At 41.9% G+C, this 20,095-nt stretch overlaps 1 protein-coding gene across 7 annotated transcripts in view; it reads right to left on the reverse strand.

Annotated features, from left to right (window-relative positions):
* Positions 1–20,095, reverse strand: part of DYNC1I1 (dynein cytoplasmic 1 intermediate chain 1) — a 200,565-nt gene that overhangs the window by 58,858 nt on the left and 121,612 nt on the right. For all 7 annotated transcript variants that reach the window (XM_030009788.1, XM_030009794.1, XM_030009791.1 and 4 more), the window contains one exon: positions 15,784–15,909. In XM_030009788.1, the coding sequence (XP_029865648.1) occupies positions 15,784–15,909 (126 nt within the window). The remainder of the gene's footprint in view (positions 1–15,783; positions 15,910–20,095) is intronic.

The raw sequence follows: 20,095 nt of genomic DNA on the forward strand, positions 1-20,095 counted from the left end.
GTCATGATACCCCAACAGTTATACAAGAGCACTCTTAATTGTTTGATTAAATTATTCACAAGCCTGAAGTGATGGGTCTGCACCACCCATGCAGACCTGGAGCCTTAGGGCATGTGTCTGCGGGTGGAGCGCAGAGACCTTCTGCCATCCCCACTCATACCACAGGCTGGCCAGAATTTGGAGCAGATGGTAGGTGTCAGCTTGAGCGTGGCACTCTGGCACTCCGCTTGCACGCAGCAGGGCTCGCTAGTTTCGGCACAGTATTAGCCAAAGGCTTCTGGACCAGAGCTGCTCGACACAGAGCCAGCTCAGGCCATGGGTAATGGTGTCACTGCCTGCCACCACCCATAACTATAGCTGCAAGTGCTTTGGGACGGAGGCTGCTTTGTTACAATGGGTTTGTAACAAATTTCTTTCAGAGGCATCTGTCTGGTGAAGGCCTCTAGAATTGACCAAATAATAACATTACGTGAAAAATTTACTTGGTGGAGTGGTCAGAAATGCCATTAGGTGAGAAGCAGTTCTTAAACTGAAGTGTTCAGTTGCTTTCTGAAAATACGGGGCTGGTGGCAGAATGTCCATATCAAATACCAGAAATCCTTTCGACATCAGTCATCACCTACATGGGACATCACAAAACAGAAGTTGTCTGGTGTGTTTCTACTGACACTTTTGATTCTGTTAACTAGTGGTTGCTGTTTTCATACGGAGGGAAATTCCAAGAGATTTTAGAAGTTAAAATCATTGGTGAATTGCAGCCTGAATAATTTTCTAGTGATGAAACCTCCTTCACATTCTGCACACATTTACATTTCGTCACTTTGACTTCTGTTTTAAAAAGCATCTCAAACACAAAAGGTGTCTATCCACACACAAGCTGGTTGGTGAGACAAAGGTATTTAGGTGCTGCAAAGTGCATTGGCAAATCCCATTGCCTGCCTTTCTTTTCATCTTTAGGCACCTAACCACATTTGTAAATCTAGCTTAAAATCATTGGAACATAAATTACTGTCTTAACAGTTTTGGTCTGCCAGCAGCCAAAATTCAGATTCAGGAACAATCAATTCCAAACTGTATCTCATTGCTAATTCAGGGCAAGATGTGAGTCTTCTATTTTCAGCTTGTACACTGTTTGCTATGGAGGAGGTATACAGTTTTCCTTTCAATAGTAAGTAATATCAGGTTGCAATTGTCACCCCCGTCACCTCCCCTTTTTTTTTTTTTGGTCAGAAAAGGGCTTATTGGACTGGACTTCTAATATTAAAGGACTGTTTAACACAGATAGCTATCCCAAATAAAGAACCTCAACCAAACCATGACCTCCATTGTGCTCTAGTGTGACCACCCTCCCATATAAGTGATCACACAATCCGCATGTTCGCTTAGTTATGTTTGGGTTTCATCTGCACTCAGAAAATCAGTAAGATAAGTTACAATGAACAGTCTGCAGTAATTCATGAAGGGACAATAACTGAAGAGAAACAAAAGATTTCACATTCAACTTTTCAGCTCCATTGAAATGCTTAATTCTCCATTCCCTACAGACTCTAAAGAAATATGCTTAAAGACACAGTCTTTGCACAATTTTAGGGACAGTTTAACTATGACACCAACAATTGCTGTAGCAAATACCCCTAATGCTGTGCACTAAGTATCAAAAAGTATACCCTATGCATGATCGGCTGTGTATATATTAAATCTACTGTAGGTACATGCTGATAATACAATAAAGAATGAAAACTGATGCTTCCCTAATCCTTTTTCTTTCTCTTTAGCACTCATTTTGGTGAGCAGGGCACAGATTGCAGCATTCAGTGTGAGAACGTCCTGAAAGAGGCGGAGTATTTAGGATAGCACAAGTTTTCAAAAGCCGTCTGCGTAGCCTTAAAGCATTGTTTACATTTCCATGCATTATTATCCATGCATGTGGATAGCAGAATAGAGATAACAAGATTAGAGTCCATAGTAATCCTACAGGGTTTTTTTCGGGGGGGGGGGGGGGGCGGAATATTTTAAGCACTGCAAAATGAAATACAGATCTTGAGAAGCACATACTCAAAACATCACACAAACCAAAGCCATCTCTAAGTGTTGCAGTTATGCAACTCCAGGCAAAAGCATCTACACAGGTGAAGCCACTTCTATCTAGCAAATGCCTGGGGAACCTGGCTGGGAGGGACAAGTCCAGGAGTTCTGGTCACTCTTCCTGAATTACTTCTGCATATTCTCTGATATTATCTAATATAAAACACAGACCTAGTCTTGGCAGCTCGGCCCCATGCTCATAAAGTGCCCCAGCCATTAGTCTAAGGACTTAAGCTTCTTGTTGTTGCACATCTCTTCTCCAAGCAGAGTCTGCTTTCTGCTGGAACCATGACCTGTCCTCAGGAGTGAGGCTCAAGGGTCCCTATCCAGGGTGGTTCCCATCTAGCCCTATGCAAAAGCAGAAGAGATCCCCCAGAGAGTGATGTGTGGACTAGGCTCGCCTGGCATCTTGGTGTCCTGGACTCTTCTTCTCACAGAGAAAGCACAACAGATAATCACTTGATGGCAAGTTCTGGAAATATCAAGAGTTGGGCTTCACAGAGCACACAGAGATAGCAAATTCCAGAGATGGAGAACAGGAATAGAAACACGAGTTGTTCTTGAGCTGTGGTGGTAGCTTGGTGGTTTCTATGGCAGCAGTTCCCCAAACCATGCATTTGATCAATCAAACCATGTGAAGCCACAGATGAATTACAAGCCAGTACAGATGCTGCAAGAACAATTATCTACAAGAAGTTGGGCATAGTAGTCACAGATGCTCATAAGGGAGTTGCAGATAAATCTCAAGTGTAGCACCCAGTCCAAACCCCCACAATAAATGCAGAGGCCGTGAGAACCCTGGCATAGTCAGAAGATTGAACATATCAGACCAAGAACACTTTAAAGCCCCAGCTGAGGAAAGAACTTATCTATATGCTTAAGTCCATCTTTTCTCAGAAGTCTATGAACTTAATTGTAGTCAATTCTTCTAAGTTTCCCCTGACTTCAATGACTCAAAAGCCTGTTCACAGCCAAGCAAATTGGTAAGGGCTTTCCTAAACAGGCAGTTTCTTGATTCAGGACTTCTGAGAGCTGGTAACCTCCTTTCAGGGAGGAAGGAAGGATGCCCTGACATTCAGCTGGTCCCAGGAAGACTCTGTAGAATTAGAGGCAGTCACGGCCCAGCTGACTTCTGCATAACCTCAGAGACATGGAAGGGAAAAGGAGTATGAAATGTCAGAGACAGACTCACTGAATTGCCAAGGTTGGAAGGCACATCTAGAGATTGTCTAGTCCAACCCCTTGCTCAGAGCAGGGTCAGCTGGAGCAGATTGCTCATGACTGTGTGTAGCTGGGTTTTGAGTATCTCCATGGATGGAGATCCCATGACCTCTCCGGGCAACCTGTGCCAGTAGTCAGTCACCCTCACAGTAAAAGAGCTTTTTCTTATGTTTAAATGCAATTTCCTATATTTCAGTTTGTGCCCACTGCCTCTTGTCCTGTCACTGGGTGCCACTGAGAAGAGCCTGGCTCCATCCTCTTTAGTCGCCCCATCAGATATTTATACACATTGATAAGATCCCCCTGAGCCTTCTCTTCTCCAGGCTGAGTAGTCCCAGCTCACTCGACCTCTCCTTGTATGAGAGATGATCTGGTCCTTAAATCATCTTAGAGGTCCTTTGCTGGACTCACTACAGTTATGTCCAAGTCTGTCTTGCACTGGGGAGCCCAGAACTGAATGAATCTCTACTTACTGGACCTCTCTTTACTTATCAAAGACCCTATAAGTCTTTGACTGAATGGAGCTCTGCCTAATCCTGGAAATAGGTCACTTGGTTTTCCAGGTTAAGGCTTGGGAGCAAAGGGACAATAGTGTATCTTATTTTACTTATTTCTAAGCAATTGGCATTTTGTACTCTGTAGTCTGTGTCACTTGGGCAAACTTCTATCTGTTCACTGTCAAAATAATTACAGTAATCTTTTCTTATCTTTTTGATTTAATTGTAGCTTCTAGTGAAGACTGACAGGCTATTATATTTGCCCAAATTCATCACTTTCACTGATGTATCATTTATAAGTAGTGTCACTACATAATTGGAAATAATTGAAAATTAATTAAACATTGCACATAGATATGAGGATTGAGAGACTGAGAGGCACAGATAAACACCTATCTAGTGGAAGTGCAGAAGATATCACAGGCAAGTCTGTATTTAAGAATGAGGGCGGGAACATGAGTTGCCTTCGCACTGTTCATGTCTCCCACAGTAAATTACTGTACAAATTCTGGTATGAGTTGCCTGGCTCTGCACCCATAGAGCATTAGGGAGCAGCTAAGGCCAGGCAGGAATAGATGACTACTTCCCATTATGGACCTAATTTTTAATTCCCCTTTCTCTGAACAAACCTTAGTTTCCTGAAATTTCACGTCCTGCTTTTCTCACCTGCAAGGTTCTGCTGTTAGGCTTCTGCTATTTTTTTCCATGAGTAGTCTTGTAGAGGAGCAAGGAATGAGATAAGTGTTTTTCCGGTCTCAGGGTCAAAGCCTTAGTTACAATAAATCAGCAGTTATGCCAGCTTACATTTGCTGACTCCTGCAGTAACAGAGGACCACATCTTGCTCAAAAACCAGCTTGCCTGGGTCATCCACTCCCACCTGTGATGGGACATTTTATAATGTATCACTGTCCTGCAAAGAAGAATGGATTTACCCCAGACAACTCATGGCAAAGAGCAGTTCTGCACAACTCCTATACATTGTTAACTCAGTCCAAATTGGGCTTAGTCTGTTTATTTACAGATGTAAACATGAGATAGCAAATGTTAAGCACGTTCTCCCCATGAAATGGCTGGTGATTCAGTCTATGTTCATGACCAATATGGAACTGAAGTGGAATCGATATTCATCTTAGCTACAAAAATACTAAATGTTGTTGTAAGGGCAATCAAAATTAATTAATCATACATCCTAAAGCACCCTGGCACATTTTGTTGTAGAGATAACGAAAACACTCTGATCTCTCCAATATGACAAGTTTTTAGAAGTATATTGCTTCCTGCACGTAGGACATTTGGTTGCCATCTCATGCTAAAATAAATGTATTTTAGCTTTTCTTCTCTGATACTTTTCATGATAAAGACAACCCTGTTTTAATAAAATTTCACCAGATAGATCTGCTTTGTGAAAGTTAAATCTATGGTATTTGTCATCATTCGCATTCTGTTATTGTGGTCATATAATGGATTGCAAAATTTTCACAAGACACTAGGAATGACTTCATACGGGCACTTATTACTAACAAAGACTCACTTTTTATAATCATCATTGTAGTGACAGCAAATGTGATACCATTATGCAGAGCAGTGCTTGTTCAATAAGAATTACTGGGCAGTCCCTGTGGGGGCTGATAGAGACTCCCCTTTTTGCCGCTTTCCAGAAGACTCTCTGCCCCACGGGAAACGTCTTCCAAGGATAGTATCAGTATCTCAGCCAGTCCGCACGTGCTTCTGCTTTCCCTTTGTGGGAAGCAGGGAGCGTTAATCATCATTAAATCAATGTTGCCTGTATACAAAAGGTCTTTTCAGGGAAGTACTTGTCAGTCATCCAGCTGTGGGGGCAGAGGGCGGAAAACTGTTGATTTTAGACCTAAAGCAGAGGACAGTTGTATCCCAGGCTGTAATGATGGATTCCTTGGTTTCTGGGGCCTTTTACAGCACTTTAGAAGAGTAACTGTTTTATATTTTGTGCCAGGTAACACAGAAAGAGGCTTCACTCCTCACACAGAGCTCCCACAGAGACAAAAATCATGAGGTGAAATAATTTTCTCGAATTTGGACCAAATGTAGTCTCCATTGCAAGTAGCTTACACTGTGAACAGTTACATAACCTAAACAGAAAAGTCATGCCTATGGCTGTTTATCCATCATTTGCAGTGCAGCTAGGGAATTGCATGGTATTTCATATCCTTTATGGAAAAAAATTCTGTGGAAGGATCCCAGTGACTTATAGATTTCACATCTGATCCTGCATTTCTTGTTCACCCAAACCCCTTTTAGCACAGGGAGTTTCAGGTATACATGAAAAACTATAAAACATAATGTTCATATCAACAAAGGAAAGTTATGTTCTTTTTTTCCTTCCTTCCTCCCTTTTTGTTGAAATATTTTACACTAGGTCATGTTGAAATGTAACCAAATCAACAACTACTAAACCATAAAACACCCTCAGGAACAATTTCAGGATTTGGTGATTTTTTTCTCTGTGATTTTGGCATAGTGTGACAAATTTGCATTTTTTACCAACAGAGTTTTTAAAAATTCTGAGTCGAACAAATAATGTCATGTGTTTATAAGTATCAATAATCTAAGCCATCTGCAAAGGAATGGTTTTGCAAAGGCATCTCTTTCAGGACACTCTGTGGATTTTGTCACTGCTTGAGGTTTTGGCAAACCATCAATATCACTATAATTTTCTCTTATGAAATATAGTTTTTGACTGTTTTTTTTTTCCTTAGCTAGCTAAAGTTTAAAAATACTGCATGTCTAACTCTGCAAATTCAAAGGTTAGATTTTCTTCAAATTGCATTATTTGAATATTGCATATTAGATGCTAGTAATTCAGAAAGTGCTGAATGTTTCTGTGAAACAGCATGCAAGTTTCAGTGAAACAAAGAAACTTAAAAAAAAAAAAAGAATGCCTACCATATCAAGTAGCCAACATATTCTTTATATTTTGTCTGAAAGGAAGACTACGTGAACTTTAAGAAGAGAAACAGCATCTTTAAGTACAGGTTCATTACAAATCACTATTTTAACACCTACAAAAAGCACAATGCTATTGCTAGTAGTGACAGCATATCATTTAAGCATATGATAATCTACCCCCTCCAAAAAAGGCTTAGAAGTAGGAACCGCCTAAAATTTTCTATTCAAGACAAGCAGATTTGTCACTTCCTAATTCTTTGATTCATAATTGAAATCTCAGTTTCAAATGAGGAAGATGATCTATGTTAAGCATTGCTCTAAGCAAAGTAGCATTCTGTTGCTAGCAGACTTCGTATGTATAAACACAGTCCTCAAGTAATTCAGAATGTTAATAGAGAAACTGCACCCACCTTTTGTATTTGCAGTCATTTCACAGACTGATGGGATATGACATACAATTATGCTGTTATAATGTACACATTGGCTTTGATGGGTGTGTTGCTCTTCAGGGTTCTGCACAAGATAGCAATAGATCCAAGTCATCATGGAAAAAGCAGCTTTGCTGAGGGTTGGGAAAGATACAGGTAAACAAACCCAAGGGAAGGCACACAACTCTGTGAATCCAATTGACATCCCTTTAGTCTACATAACGGTGCTTAGTTTCTCTCTGATCTTGCCTGGAAGAAGGTTTCCTTCTCCCACTCTTGCTATGAAAAATATCATGATTTGATCTTCTGAGGAAATAAAGTCAGTTTTAAGAGATTTTTAGGACTGAAAGGCTATGTGGAAAACATGGCATACTTTTTCTTGAGCTGCAGATGCTAGCAGATGCCACATTAACAGCTGTGGCATTTCAGCAGTAAAGCAGGACTTGGGGCATTTCATACTGGTGATCTCAGGACTGGATAAGACACTGTGGCACCAAAGACAGAATATACATTTTCACATTTTCAATGCCTTTTCTGTCCTCCCCCACTGATGCCTCTGGGTTCAGCAATAGCCGGGAGACAGGAGACTTTGCCTCTTGTATATTTGGTCCTCTTTGGCCCCTCTACAAATCTGCTGCATGCAGGTCTCTCCTCTCGCCTAAGACACCGAAAACCATTTTCCAAATACTACAGCCTTCAGATGTGTGGGTGACTTATACACAATCTGTCCACAAGTATTGGAGCACTAATCTTAGGCCAAATGATAGTTATTTTTAATCACCAAAGGCTAGAAGTGGTGTAGCCTCCAATAGGAGGAGCAAAAAAAGATAGCTGGTATCAGTTGAGAACAGGAGGAAGAACCTAAACCAAAAGCCTAAGAGACAAGACATGGGCTCTTGTTTACTGAAATCCTCACAGCACAAACTGTGCTCTGTGTTTCTATGTTCCAGCCTGGACAAACACAACAGGACAGAGGAAAAAAGTTTTAAAATAAGAACAGAATGAATATGTCCTTCTATCACAAGCCGTAGCTGAAACTGTTCTCCTTCCCCAGTAGCATAGTTAGAAATTCCCCCCAATTTTAATTCAAAATGGTGCACCTATGCATCTGCATGAATTATTACAGTGTGCAGATGACCACGTAGTCACAAATGTAATAGCAACAAAGTGTCCTGGAGAACAGGCACAGCAGAGCTCTATGCAGCTCCATAAAGATCATCCTACCAACGATGCATAGCAGGAAACAAAACAGAAATGAAAACAAAACAAACCCTTCATCTCTGAAGAAGCCCTACTTGATTCAATTTTACAACATTTTGGTATGCATTACAAAAATTCTGCAAGAAATTTGGGTCCTTAGGTACTGGACCATTCCCAGTATGGGAGCTGCCTCAGCATCTTCACAGGCAGACATTCAGAGGTCCACTTACCAGAGAACTACTTTGAAAATGGGCAGAATCTGATTCATGTTTAGGATCATAGGGTCACAGGATAATTCATGTTGGAAAAGACTTTCTCTTCCAAAGGAGGGGCTTGAGGTTTTTTTGAAAATTTGCAGTCAGCTCAGAGCCACATGTCTTCTCTGAGATTTGCAGCCCTTTAAAGACTGACCACAGGTGCCCCTTCTAACTAGAAACTGAGGAACTAGACAAGTCAGCTCTGGGACTGGACATGCTGCTCGTTCTTCACATTGTTTTTACTTACAAAATTCTGGGAAGCTTGGAAGGAGCTTACGGTCTCTCATTTCTTTGATGGCTCCAAAGAGCTGAATCCTTACTTGAAACTTAGCAGAAAAAAAGTGAGGAAGCCTTTGTGAAAAACAGCAATATAACTATCAGAGAAATTTTTCTTTAGTTTTTAAGTATTCCAACCATGCTTTCTTGACAATTAAACTTGTTCCTTTCTTTTAAAGTGCTGGAGGGACTGAGCTCTGGTTTGGCTTCCACAGAGATGGAAACTCAAGGACAAGAGGAAAAGGAGGGTATTAGTCATTCATGCTGTTACCTCAGCCTGCTCTGCACACAAGTCTTATGGATTTGGGTGCTCAGCACCTTTAGGAGGCAGGCTGCTGGAGCAAAAAGTACATCTGAAGGAATTTATGTTGATTTTGAAAGAGCAGACAACAAAGGAACCAAATCAGGAAAAAAAAAAGGCAACTGCAGCCAATATCAGCCACTAAATATAGCCCTTCATTTACCTCAGTGCATCTAATTCTAAGATATGCATTTCTGACTCCATCCATTTAGTTGAAAAGGGAAAGACCACACCAGGATAAGCAATGAAGAGTGGTCAAACACATAGCTTAATGGCAGTGTATAGAAGCCACTACAAAAAAGCTAGGGGAGAATGAAACATTTTGTGGTGCGGTTGAGTGGCTGATTTCTGTACCCAATCCACCAATATTTTCCAAGCATGGACAGCTTTTCTTGAAATTAAAATAGAAAACACAAGTCCCATATCCCACAAAAACCTGACAGTTTAGTAAAGAGATGGAACCAACCAAGTAAATCTGACTGCACGGCATTTTAGGAAAAGGACAGAAATAGCTGCAGCTATTAAAAGTGATATACTGCTGAAATCTTTTTGTGATTATGCTAAAAGTCAATCTGACTCCTTGAAAGAACTCTTAAATGGTTACTGCTTCCTCAAATAAAAGCTACTTCACATGTGCTCTCCTTCCTTAAAAATATGCTGAATGGAGTTACTTCTAAGTGTCAGATCTGTACTTCTCACTGCCCTTTTGAGACATTTGGAAAAGACATAGCTGAGAAAGAGGAAATTAATAGATCAGGAAATAATGTATAATAAATCAAAATGCAGTCAATGTAGTCATTTTTTTGTTGTTGCTGCTATCATTAGACTGGGTGTAGGAAAGCAGAATCCATCAAACTTTCCAAACACAATGCAGAGTCCTCCAAATCAGAAAGTAACATTCAATTTGGTTTATTTGCATGAAACTAATATCTTTAGCTGTCTTCTCCTCACCCCTCCTCTCTTGAAGTGACGGATGTTTGAAACTGAGGTCCAGATACCTCAACCAACTTTAATAACCCCTGTTTGGTTCCAGAAGAAAGGAAATGGTTTGCAATATCCTGAAGTCCACTAGACCCACTGATTATTTATTTCCCTTGTATCTTCCACCTCTGTAGATCAGCTCTAACCCAAAAGCTATGAGATCTGGTTTAAGAGCAGTGCTGTACCCATGCTAACAGGACTTGCTGAAAGGAAGGGTATAATAGCTCAGAATTCAACTACCCACTTTAGGGCAAAGATAGTCTTCATTCTCATTTGCCTCACTCAACCAGATATGTTGGTGCAAAGTTTCAGATACTTCTTCAGGTCACTGTGGCTTAGAAAGCTTAGATCAGTCCCCCAGGAAACAGGAAAAACATCATGGGCAGAGATGACCAGTAGTACATTAACTATGGGCATTGCATTAGAAATAATCCTCATAATTAATGGGTAAGGTAAATTTTTATTTGTTCAGTGAAGAAACACATTACGGACATATAAGTGTTTTCTAAGAAAGAGCTGGAATAAGAAATATCATTGACGCTACTCTATCGATCAATAGTACAGGAATGTTCACATACAAGGCCAGCCCCATGCATTGCATATATCAATATAGGATTGAGCTCATGTTGAGTCATATCATCAATAACCGTGCCATACTATTTTTGTTTTTGTCACCCCCACCTAAATGCAGACCAAGAGTAGCTGAGAGAAGCAGTGTGAACCACTGCTTAAAATTCTCCCACCAAAACGAGGGAGAGTCAATGTGATTTCCATGTCTTTGCTGGAATGCTCTGGATACTGCCAAACCAACCCAACCAGGGATGACTCATCTGTAGGCCTCATACAGTACTTCTGAAAGGCTTGGGTTTTGCCTTTGGAATGCACTGGATTACACCAAGAGTTTGTGATGCTCCAGCATGGGGGAAGAGGACATCCCTGACTTTTCCCTACAAGGACATTCCCAGTCTGCACTCTGCAGTATTAACTGCATGCTCAATTTATTCCTCACTACCTAAGGGAAGCATTGGGCGTTCATTCCTTTGGCAAATGAAATCACCCTTCCACTTTGATTTTGCTTCTGAGACAACATTTTTTTGCTTGCATAGGAAAACAAATGAACAAATTGCCCAATCCCTCACTCTTCCTTGCTTTCCCATTTCTAACCTTGTGGTAAAGAGATGTATGATGAGCTATAGAGGAAAAAATTTGTGGGACTCCCAGCTAAAATACTGGCAGCACATCACTGGGTGAAGTAGAATCAGAGAATCATAGAATAGTTTGGGTTGGAAGGGACCTTTAAAGGTCACCTAGTCCAACTCCCCTGCCATGGGCCGGGACATCTTCAACTAGATCAGGTTACTCAGAGCCCTGTCCAACCTGACCTTGAATGTTTGCAGGGATGGGGCATCTACCACCTCTCTGGGCAACCTGTGCCAGTGTTTCACCACCCTCATTGTAAAAAATTTCTTCCTTATATCTAGTCTAAATCTACTCTCTTTTAGTTTAAAACCATTCCCCCTTGTCCTATTGCAATGGGCCCTACTAAAAAGTTTGTTCCCATCTTTTTTATAAGCCCCTTTTAAGTATCGAAAGGCTGCAATAAGGTCTTCCCGGAGCCTTCTCTTCTCCAGGCTGAACAAACCCAACTCTTTCAGCCTTTCCTCATAGGATAGGTGTTCCAGCCCTCTGATCATTTTTGAGGCCCTCCTCTGGACCCGTTCCAACAGGTCCATGTCTTTCCTGTGCTGAGGACTCCAGAGCTGGACGCAGTACTCCAGGTGGGGTCTCAGCAGAGTGGAGCAGAGGGGCAGAATCACCTCCCTCAACCTGCTGGTCACGCTTCTTTTGATGCAGCCCAGGATACGTTTGGCTTTTTGGGCTGCAAGCCCACATTGCTGGCTCATGTCCAGCTTTTCATCCACCAGTATCACCAAGTCCTTCTCCGCAGGGCTGCTCTCAATCCCTTCATCCCCCAGCCTGTACTGGTACTGGGGGTTGCCCCGACCCATGTGCAGGACCTTGCCCTTGGCCTTGTTGAACCTTATGAGGTTCATACAGGCCCCCTCCTTGAGCTTGTCCAGGCCCCTCCGAATGGCATCCCATCCCTCAGGCATGTCAACCGCTCCACTCAGCTTGGTGTCATTGGCAAACTTGCTGAGGGTGCACTCAATCCCACTGTCCATGTCATTGATGAAGATATTAAACAGTACTGGTCCCAATACAGACCAGTAGAAATATAAAAACCTAAAGAAGGGCAAAAATAAAACAAGTAGAAGAAAATAAATATTCCACAGGAGAAGAGAGTAGAAGCCAGTAGGACTGTTTTGTTTAGAAAGGATTTGATAGACCACATGGCAGTTCACATAAATTAATCAGTAAAAAAGTCCACTTGGCTGATAATAATTTTTCCCTTAATGCATATTAACTAAAATTGGACCCAGTATTTGTAGCACAACATATTGTAGAGCTATGAAATTTACTACCACCTACACTGTATTGATGAGCCAACAACCTAATATGACTTTAAATGGGGCAAGAATTTCATACCAGTAAGATCATTAGTGACAACAGCTAAGATTAACATTTAGAGAATACATCATCCCTCACATCTGAGGACTGAAATCAAACGTTTTGCTGATTGGAGTTAGGAAAAAACATCATCACTGGTAGATTTTTGCATCATTGTCTGCCATGGCTGATAGACAACTTTAGTTGAAGCCCCTGGGTTCTGGCAACTTTCAGCAAAGGCGCTGGGAAAGCCTGTTGTTCTGATTATGACAATTTCAATGATCCTATGTAAGATTACAAAAAGTCATAGAAAAAGGTAAAGAAAATTAAGAAATTTCTTGGTAATCATCTCACTTAAATCTGTATAATATACCAGGAAAGACAGAAAAACTTTACAGTTCCTAGCTTCAAGAATTTACCAAATGCGCACAAGAGGTATCTAAAGTTCTACCTGCTGAAGTTCAGTCAGCTCTTCAGCTGTCCGGAGATGTTTCACATATCTATTTCTACCGATGTTATCAGAACTCCTGAGGTGGAATTTCTTAGAATTTCCTCAGAAATGGCTTCATAAACCTATTTATTGATTTGGCTTCTCAGAAGTGGCTTGCATGAGTTCCTCAACAGTCACATCTGAAATGAGTTTCTACTTGCTTGTATCTCATTCTATGAGCCCCAAAATTGAAAGGCAAAAGGTGTATTAGTCAGCACCGTATAGTATTTATTAAGACCACATTTTTATAGAAGGTCTTTGGAAAGGAAAATAGAGGGCTACTGGGAAAATACACTCAAAGTACTGTGTTTGTCATATCTGGGCAACCTAGCTGTACTGGTAAGGTGTGTGTTCATCTCTATCTGCTGGGCTGGACTGTTATAAGGTCATGTATTGCAGAGGAAAAATTGGGCGTGTCTCACAGAAGACCTGGAGAAATGACTGAATCAGGACTGAATAAGGGAATATTTCTCTTGCAAAATGGCAATATAAATGATATTGGGCGAACTAATAATACAGTTGGTTTCCACTAACTAACAGAATAACATGATGATCTACAGAACTGAATTCCAGACTTTGAGCTATTTTTTTTTCCTATTTTCCATATGAGTCAGTTAGCACAAAACCTGTGTTCAAGAGACCAAGTCTCATGCTTTTTGCCTCCCCATTTCATCTCATGTGGGTATCCCCTTCTGATCTGAGATGCAGAAGATATTCCACAGGTCAGAAGCCCCGTAATGGTGGTTCAAACATGGTTCCAACTCATAACAGACTTATAGTGCAAATTATCTGTGGACAGTTTGACCAAGAAAAGAAATATTTCCCATGAACAGAAGAACTGATTTCATTTAACTGAAAGATGATGAATCCAGGATGTACGCGAAGGCACAGGGCCATATGTGTCTCTCAATTCACAGGTTTTAAGGATCCAGTTCTAAAAAGGGGGACATCCAACTTATGGGTGAATTAGACAGAAGCTCAGCCAGGCCAAATCTCTGGCCACCACTTTGTCCTATGTGTGTTTTTCTAATGGAGAGTATAGCCTGTCTCAATGCTTTGAATTTAGTGAGTCATACCTCCCCTGTTTAAGCGTACCTACTTTTAAAACTAGATAGAGTTTTCAATTAACGGAGCACACTGTTATGTCTGTAGTCAGTCTTCCCTTTGTGTACTCAGAAGGGCTACTCTGAATCTGGTTATTATCTTACAAAATCAATCTAGTTTAAGGATTATTCTTCCTGAAAATGCAATGGGCAATCTCCCCTCTTGAATATGTTGTTTAAAACATTAAGCTGCATGTACATCCTAGAAGAATTTGAACGTGGGATCTGAGCTATGATCTTAAGCAGTCTGAAAGAACACATCAGTCTGCTGAATACGATATCCAGAAAAATAGAAGTTCTCATTTCAAAGGTAATACACACACACACACATACATATATATGTATATAAATCTGCATGGCATATTTGCTGTGCAGGCCTAGACTCCTTGTGAAGTTGTTTTTCAGTATAGCAAATTAGAAAAACATGCCCAGAATTAAAGGTTACTTAATCGGGTTGAAGCAGTAACTTCAATTCCAGCAACTCCCTCCCACTATGTTACATCTGATAATGTACCCAAGTCCAAACATAAACTCAGTTCAAAAAGATGTTTGGTCCTTGAATGTAAAATGACACTTAGCTTACACAATTAGCCAGGTAATACATATCCTTCCAAGAGAAGCAATTTTTACCGCAGAATAATCTGCATTTTACTAATCTCTGATTGTTAAGTTTTACTTGCTGAAACTTTTCCATATGGCTTTTTGAATACCACTGTCCTGTATTTAATTACCACAGAATGTCCCACAGAAGGACATTAATGAAGAGGTTGGGAATTTGGCCCAAGCCCTGTTCCTCAGTTTGGACAGTTTGATGGAGATAGAGCCAATGAGAAGAACATTTCTGTCAATACAAGGCTGTGCCATTTCACACATAAAAGCAATGGCAAAAGAGGAGTAAACAGACCTATAGAAATAAAACACCCAACTATTTTTGAAATGGCCATAAACATCTAAAATAGTATGGTTATAAAGTAGCTCTGAGTGAAGTGAAACACCGGTTTGCTAACCTAAAGGAGAGTCAAACAGGAATTGGTGGAGTAGTCCTTGTAATTGAGACTGTTTTTATCAAGCTGTAAGTAAGACGCAAGCCCAGAAATGCAAAGTGTACTTCCCAATTTTAAAGGCAAAACATGATATTGAGCAGAATCAAGGCAAGGGTAGGCAGCTTGGAGTACAGAGGATGCAAGGAAGCTAACGTGGGTGGGAAAGCATATGTTGCTGCCTGGATGAGGAAGTGGTACACCACAGTTACTTCATAAGTGCAAGGGCTTTATAAACTAAATCTCCCAGGGACTGTTTTAAATACACAAAGAATGACACGCAGCCCTGACAGACTTTCAGTATTGTTTGAGAAGGCTGGTTGCCTTCTAAAAACACTGGACTGCTGCTTGTACTTTTTCCAAAAATGCCTATTTTTAACCTCAACCTCTTCATATAAACAGTGGGAAGATGCACCATGTAGTAAACTCTGTTTCATCTAGCATAAAATTAATGGCCTCCTCAGCCTTACCTGACAATGGAAAACATATTCCGGTGTGGTTTTCTTGAACTTCATGTTCCATACCAAGGCTACCCCATCAGGCTCATGTGGAGCATCTTCATTATTGTTATAAGATGCAACCATCAACTCAGGGTACTAGAAAGAAAAAGAAAAAGCAAATGAAGTAAGATGGATGATGAAGAATCTATGCAAAATCAGATGAGACAGAAATAATCTACACTAAATGTGCAATATCTGGTTTTAATTATAATACAAGCTCATAGTATTCAGCTTCATTTTCGTTTTATATTTTACTCATCCTTAACATCCTTAAAGCCCCTGCTCCTTGTTCTCTATCAGTTATTCTCAGATACCACAAAGGCAATGTTATTTTCTGCAGGTAATTCTCAGAAAAGACAACTAGCAGATATTCATAAAGGGAATGCAAAGCAAGGAAGAGGAAAAATCTGAAAGCTTGAGTAATTCTAAAGTATTTCCTTAACCATTTCTTCAGGGACAAACTGTTGTCTTAGCTGATTTTGATAATAAAAACACTATGACCATAGCATTGACTTGCTTTTATTCTAAAATTCACAGTTTTTTCAGCATCCCTGAAAACTATTCTCTTATTTCATTAGGCACTCTTCCTATTCACTTATGCATAGAATCAACTTGAAAGCTCTTCTTGACAATTCAAATAGCAAACAAAACATTTTCTTCACAGAAGCTCAATTTTGCAAGATGCTGAGGTCATCTTGTAAAGCACAGGGTGACCTCAAATTCCACTGACTCAGTAAGATTGATGCAATGAGCACTCTAAAATCAGATCCATATTTTCTTGTATACCCATTATCCACTGATGTATAGCAGTAGATATGCAACACACATGTATGTATTTGCTCTGTTTATACATATATACACACACATACACATAATATCATATATGAAAAATAAGATTTTTCACATTATGTTGATGACCTTGTATTGTTTCAAAACCCCATAAGAAGTAACAATTTGCCCACAAAACATCAATTATTTTCTACTGACACAATAGCACCCAGTTCTCCACTCCCACGTTTGACACTAGGCACCTCTGGTAGCCTCTGTCCTTCCCTCTAAATAGTCAAAGTAAGGCAGTGGACCTTATGGCATGTCCAGAGAAAAGCACGTGGCTTCTGCAGCCCAACGAGCCAGCAGCCCAAGCTCCGCAGGACCGACACCCTCCTCTTGTAAACTAGGAATGCTTTCCCTCCAAATTTCTCAATGATTTCCGCAAATCATTGTCACTTTTTGTCTTTCCCGGGTAAATTCCTGCCAAACCATTCACCACTTTATAGGGGAACAGCGCAGCTGGTAGATGTAAAGGAAGTGGGACAAAGAAACTGCCAATAGTGCTATTGGGAGCTGTGAATTTGGTCCACACCAGGCATTTTAACAATAAAAAAAAACGCCACAACCCTTTATATCATTATTATTGGGGTTTGAACCTCTCTGCTGTCAAAATCCGTTTGGAAGAAATAATGCGCACAGCTATAACTTTTGCCATCAGCAGCTGTTCTTTCCCACTTTGTGTACACTTCCATGGATAATACATCATGGAGCTGATGATTTTTCTATTCAAGCTCATTGTTCCAAATGAGCCTGGACCCACGTGTGGGAGAACCAGCAACGACACGTGGCCACCATAGCTGCCTCTTTCCCGTTTTGGGGCAGCTCTGACCGGGTAGTACCTACAACCTGGCAGACCCTGGCTGCTGGCACAGCTTGTAAGGGCAATTTAGCACTGTGGCAGTACACCCCCTCCACCCCCCAACAGGAAACGAAACTTCTCCAGGCGGGGAGGAGAGGAAGAAAAAACCCAAACCCTAGAGGACGCAGGTTGAAAATTGAACTGACCAATGGAGATGTGCCAGGTACACGGAAGCGACCTTTTGGCCAACAGGGATTAAAACGACCACAGATCAGATTCGACAAGGGTTTAAAGGGGCCCCACCGGAGGACATTTTGAGCCAGACCTCCTTGGAGCAGCGGGTCTGCAGTCGGGGACTCTCCCCTTGGGTCGGGACGCTGCCCTAGGTAACTCCTGCAGGTTGAGAGCCCTCATCTGTTAGGTGAGTGTCAGCTGTGTAGTACTAATTCCCCTTCCATCATTGAGCCTGTGGCTTACAAATGTTGTCAGAGTTCTAACTAACTTTCTACTGAAGAATAAATCTGAGTTTTAACACCTGTTGGATTTGATTGTGCATGCCTCCGAAACAAGCACCCAAATCACTTGCGTGGGATTTAGAGCATGCAGCAGACCAACCACCTCTTCTCCCTCCTTGAGAACTGAGGGAGACCTGAGGGTGGTTAAATCCCACACCTGAAACACCACCTCGCTGACCATAGGTGTGCCAGCCTGCCCTCCACTGCTCTCATCCATCTCATCCCCCTCTTCTCTTTCTCTCCCGCAACAGAGATTACAACAACTTCTGAACAGAAAGCTCAGCTTCTCCTTTGAACCTTTCATTGCACGTTGGCCCAGGTCCAAGTAACAGCATGCGCAGTAGGCTCTTGCCAGGGCATCTCATTTTGGCTGAATAGGTTAGGTACCATTCGTGCAAACAGCTGAGCTCGCAGTTGCGAAGGGGCAGATACCTTGGCAGGCAGAAGCGACAAGCCCTTCCACCGGCATGACTGCAGCCAGCTAGGGCGTGGGACCAGGTCTGAAGCACCAGTTTAGAGGCACTTTGGGGTTGGTTCACACTCCTGGAAAGTTTAGCGAGCATGTTCTGGTTGGCAGCACATCTGGCCATAAACAAACACTGACTCAAATCTTGCTGGTCTATATGTAGGTTTGGCAATCACAGTTTATGCATCTGACTGGAAATACAGTTTCAAGTTTACACAGATGCTGGGGTCATACCTAGCTGGGTAACACCATTATGAGGCTTTTTGACTATTAAAAAAACAGAGCTAAGTGCAGCACCCTAAATCCACCCATGACACACTCACTGCTTCACTCAATCTACTTGCATTTACAGAATTTCAGTCCTCCCAGGTGCCCAGCTGTCCTGTTACTGCAACTGAAAACAACGTGGAAATGGTGCTGTGGGAAACAGCATTCAAGGCTGCTGCCTGAGAATCAAGAGAGACACAGCAGTATTCCTGAGACTCTGGTTTCCTTGGCTTTAGATGAGCTAAGGTTCATCCTCATGGACAGAGCAAGGCAATCCCACTCTCTATGTTTACATTCAGTCTGTTGGGCCTTTCCCTTAGATCCCTGATGAAGCATCTAAGCCATTTTCCCTTTGTTCTGCAAAAGAATCAAGGGGCTAGTGGGTTAGCTTTAATGGTATGAATGATCCCACGTGTTTGGGACCGTATTTTACATGCGACTGGGAACAGAATAACTTGTTTAATGAATGCATCAAGGTCCTTTGTTTGATTAAGCTTCTATTTGTCTCCAGGCTGTTTTGCAGCAACAGTTTTATCGCAGAAAAATTGAGCAATGTGTTCTGCAGTTCCCATGATTATTCAAGTTATCCTTTGGCATACTGGACACTGCCATGTCCTGGAGCATGGGTGAGAAGCGGAGCTGGCAGTTAGGTGAAATACCTCCGTCCGGCTCCAGCTCCTGCCACACGATACACCTCAAAGCAGGAAAAAGAGGGGGCAAATCCCTCCTCCCAAGCTAGCGTAAGGTGGTGTGCAGAGGCCCCCCCCCCAGCACAGAGAAGCCGCTGGGCCAGAGAAGCCCCCGCTGGGGTGCCAGGGAGCTGAGTGTGAGGAGTTAACGGAGGGGAAGGCAGGAGGGGCCACCCTGGAACAAAGAGGTGGGAAGCAGAACATGCCTAAGAGCCCCAGGGGCTGAGCAATTACATTTGGCAGTGCTCTTCTGAGGCGGCTTTTTTTCTTGCTGCCCTGGGAATACAGTAAGAGCTGCCTGTTAGGAAAATATCAGATAAGAATTCCATGTAATTTCCAGCCCCTGAACAAGTGAACAACCTAAGATAAGTGTTTCCTCAGGCTTATATTTGATTTCTGTGGAAATCCATATGTGCTTAAAGGCCACCCACGTCACACCAGTGCATACCTGTTGTTAAGCTGATATTTTGTATGAAAGCAAAGGGATAAATCCTTCATTTCACACACGGGGCGCAAGCTGGATATTACAAGAATCCTCGCTGCAGCTGGCTGTTGTACACCACACCCGGTCAGAGAGCCGGACCAGCACAGCCTACCAGTGACGCTTGGTGGGACCCTCCAACTCCTCTCCTCCCTGCTGCCTGCCACATCCTCCATGCAGTCAGCTGCCACCTTACCTGAGAAGTACGTGGAGGGATGGAAGCAGCCCTGCTGC

Source organism: Aquila chrysaetos, chromosome 3, assembly GCF_900496995.4.
Source record: "Aquila chrysaetos chrysaetos chromosome 3, bAquChr1.4, whole genome shotgun sequence".
NCBI lineage: Eukaryota > Metazoa > Chordata > Aves > Accipitriformes > Accipitridae > Aquila > Aquila chrysaetos.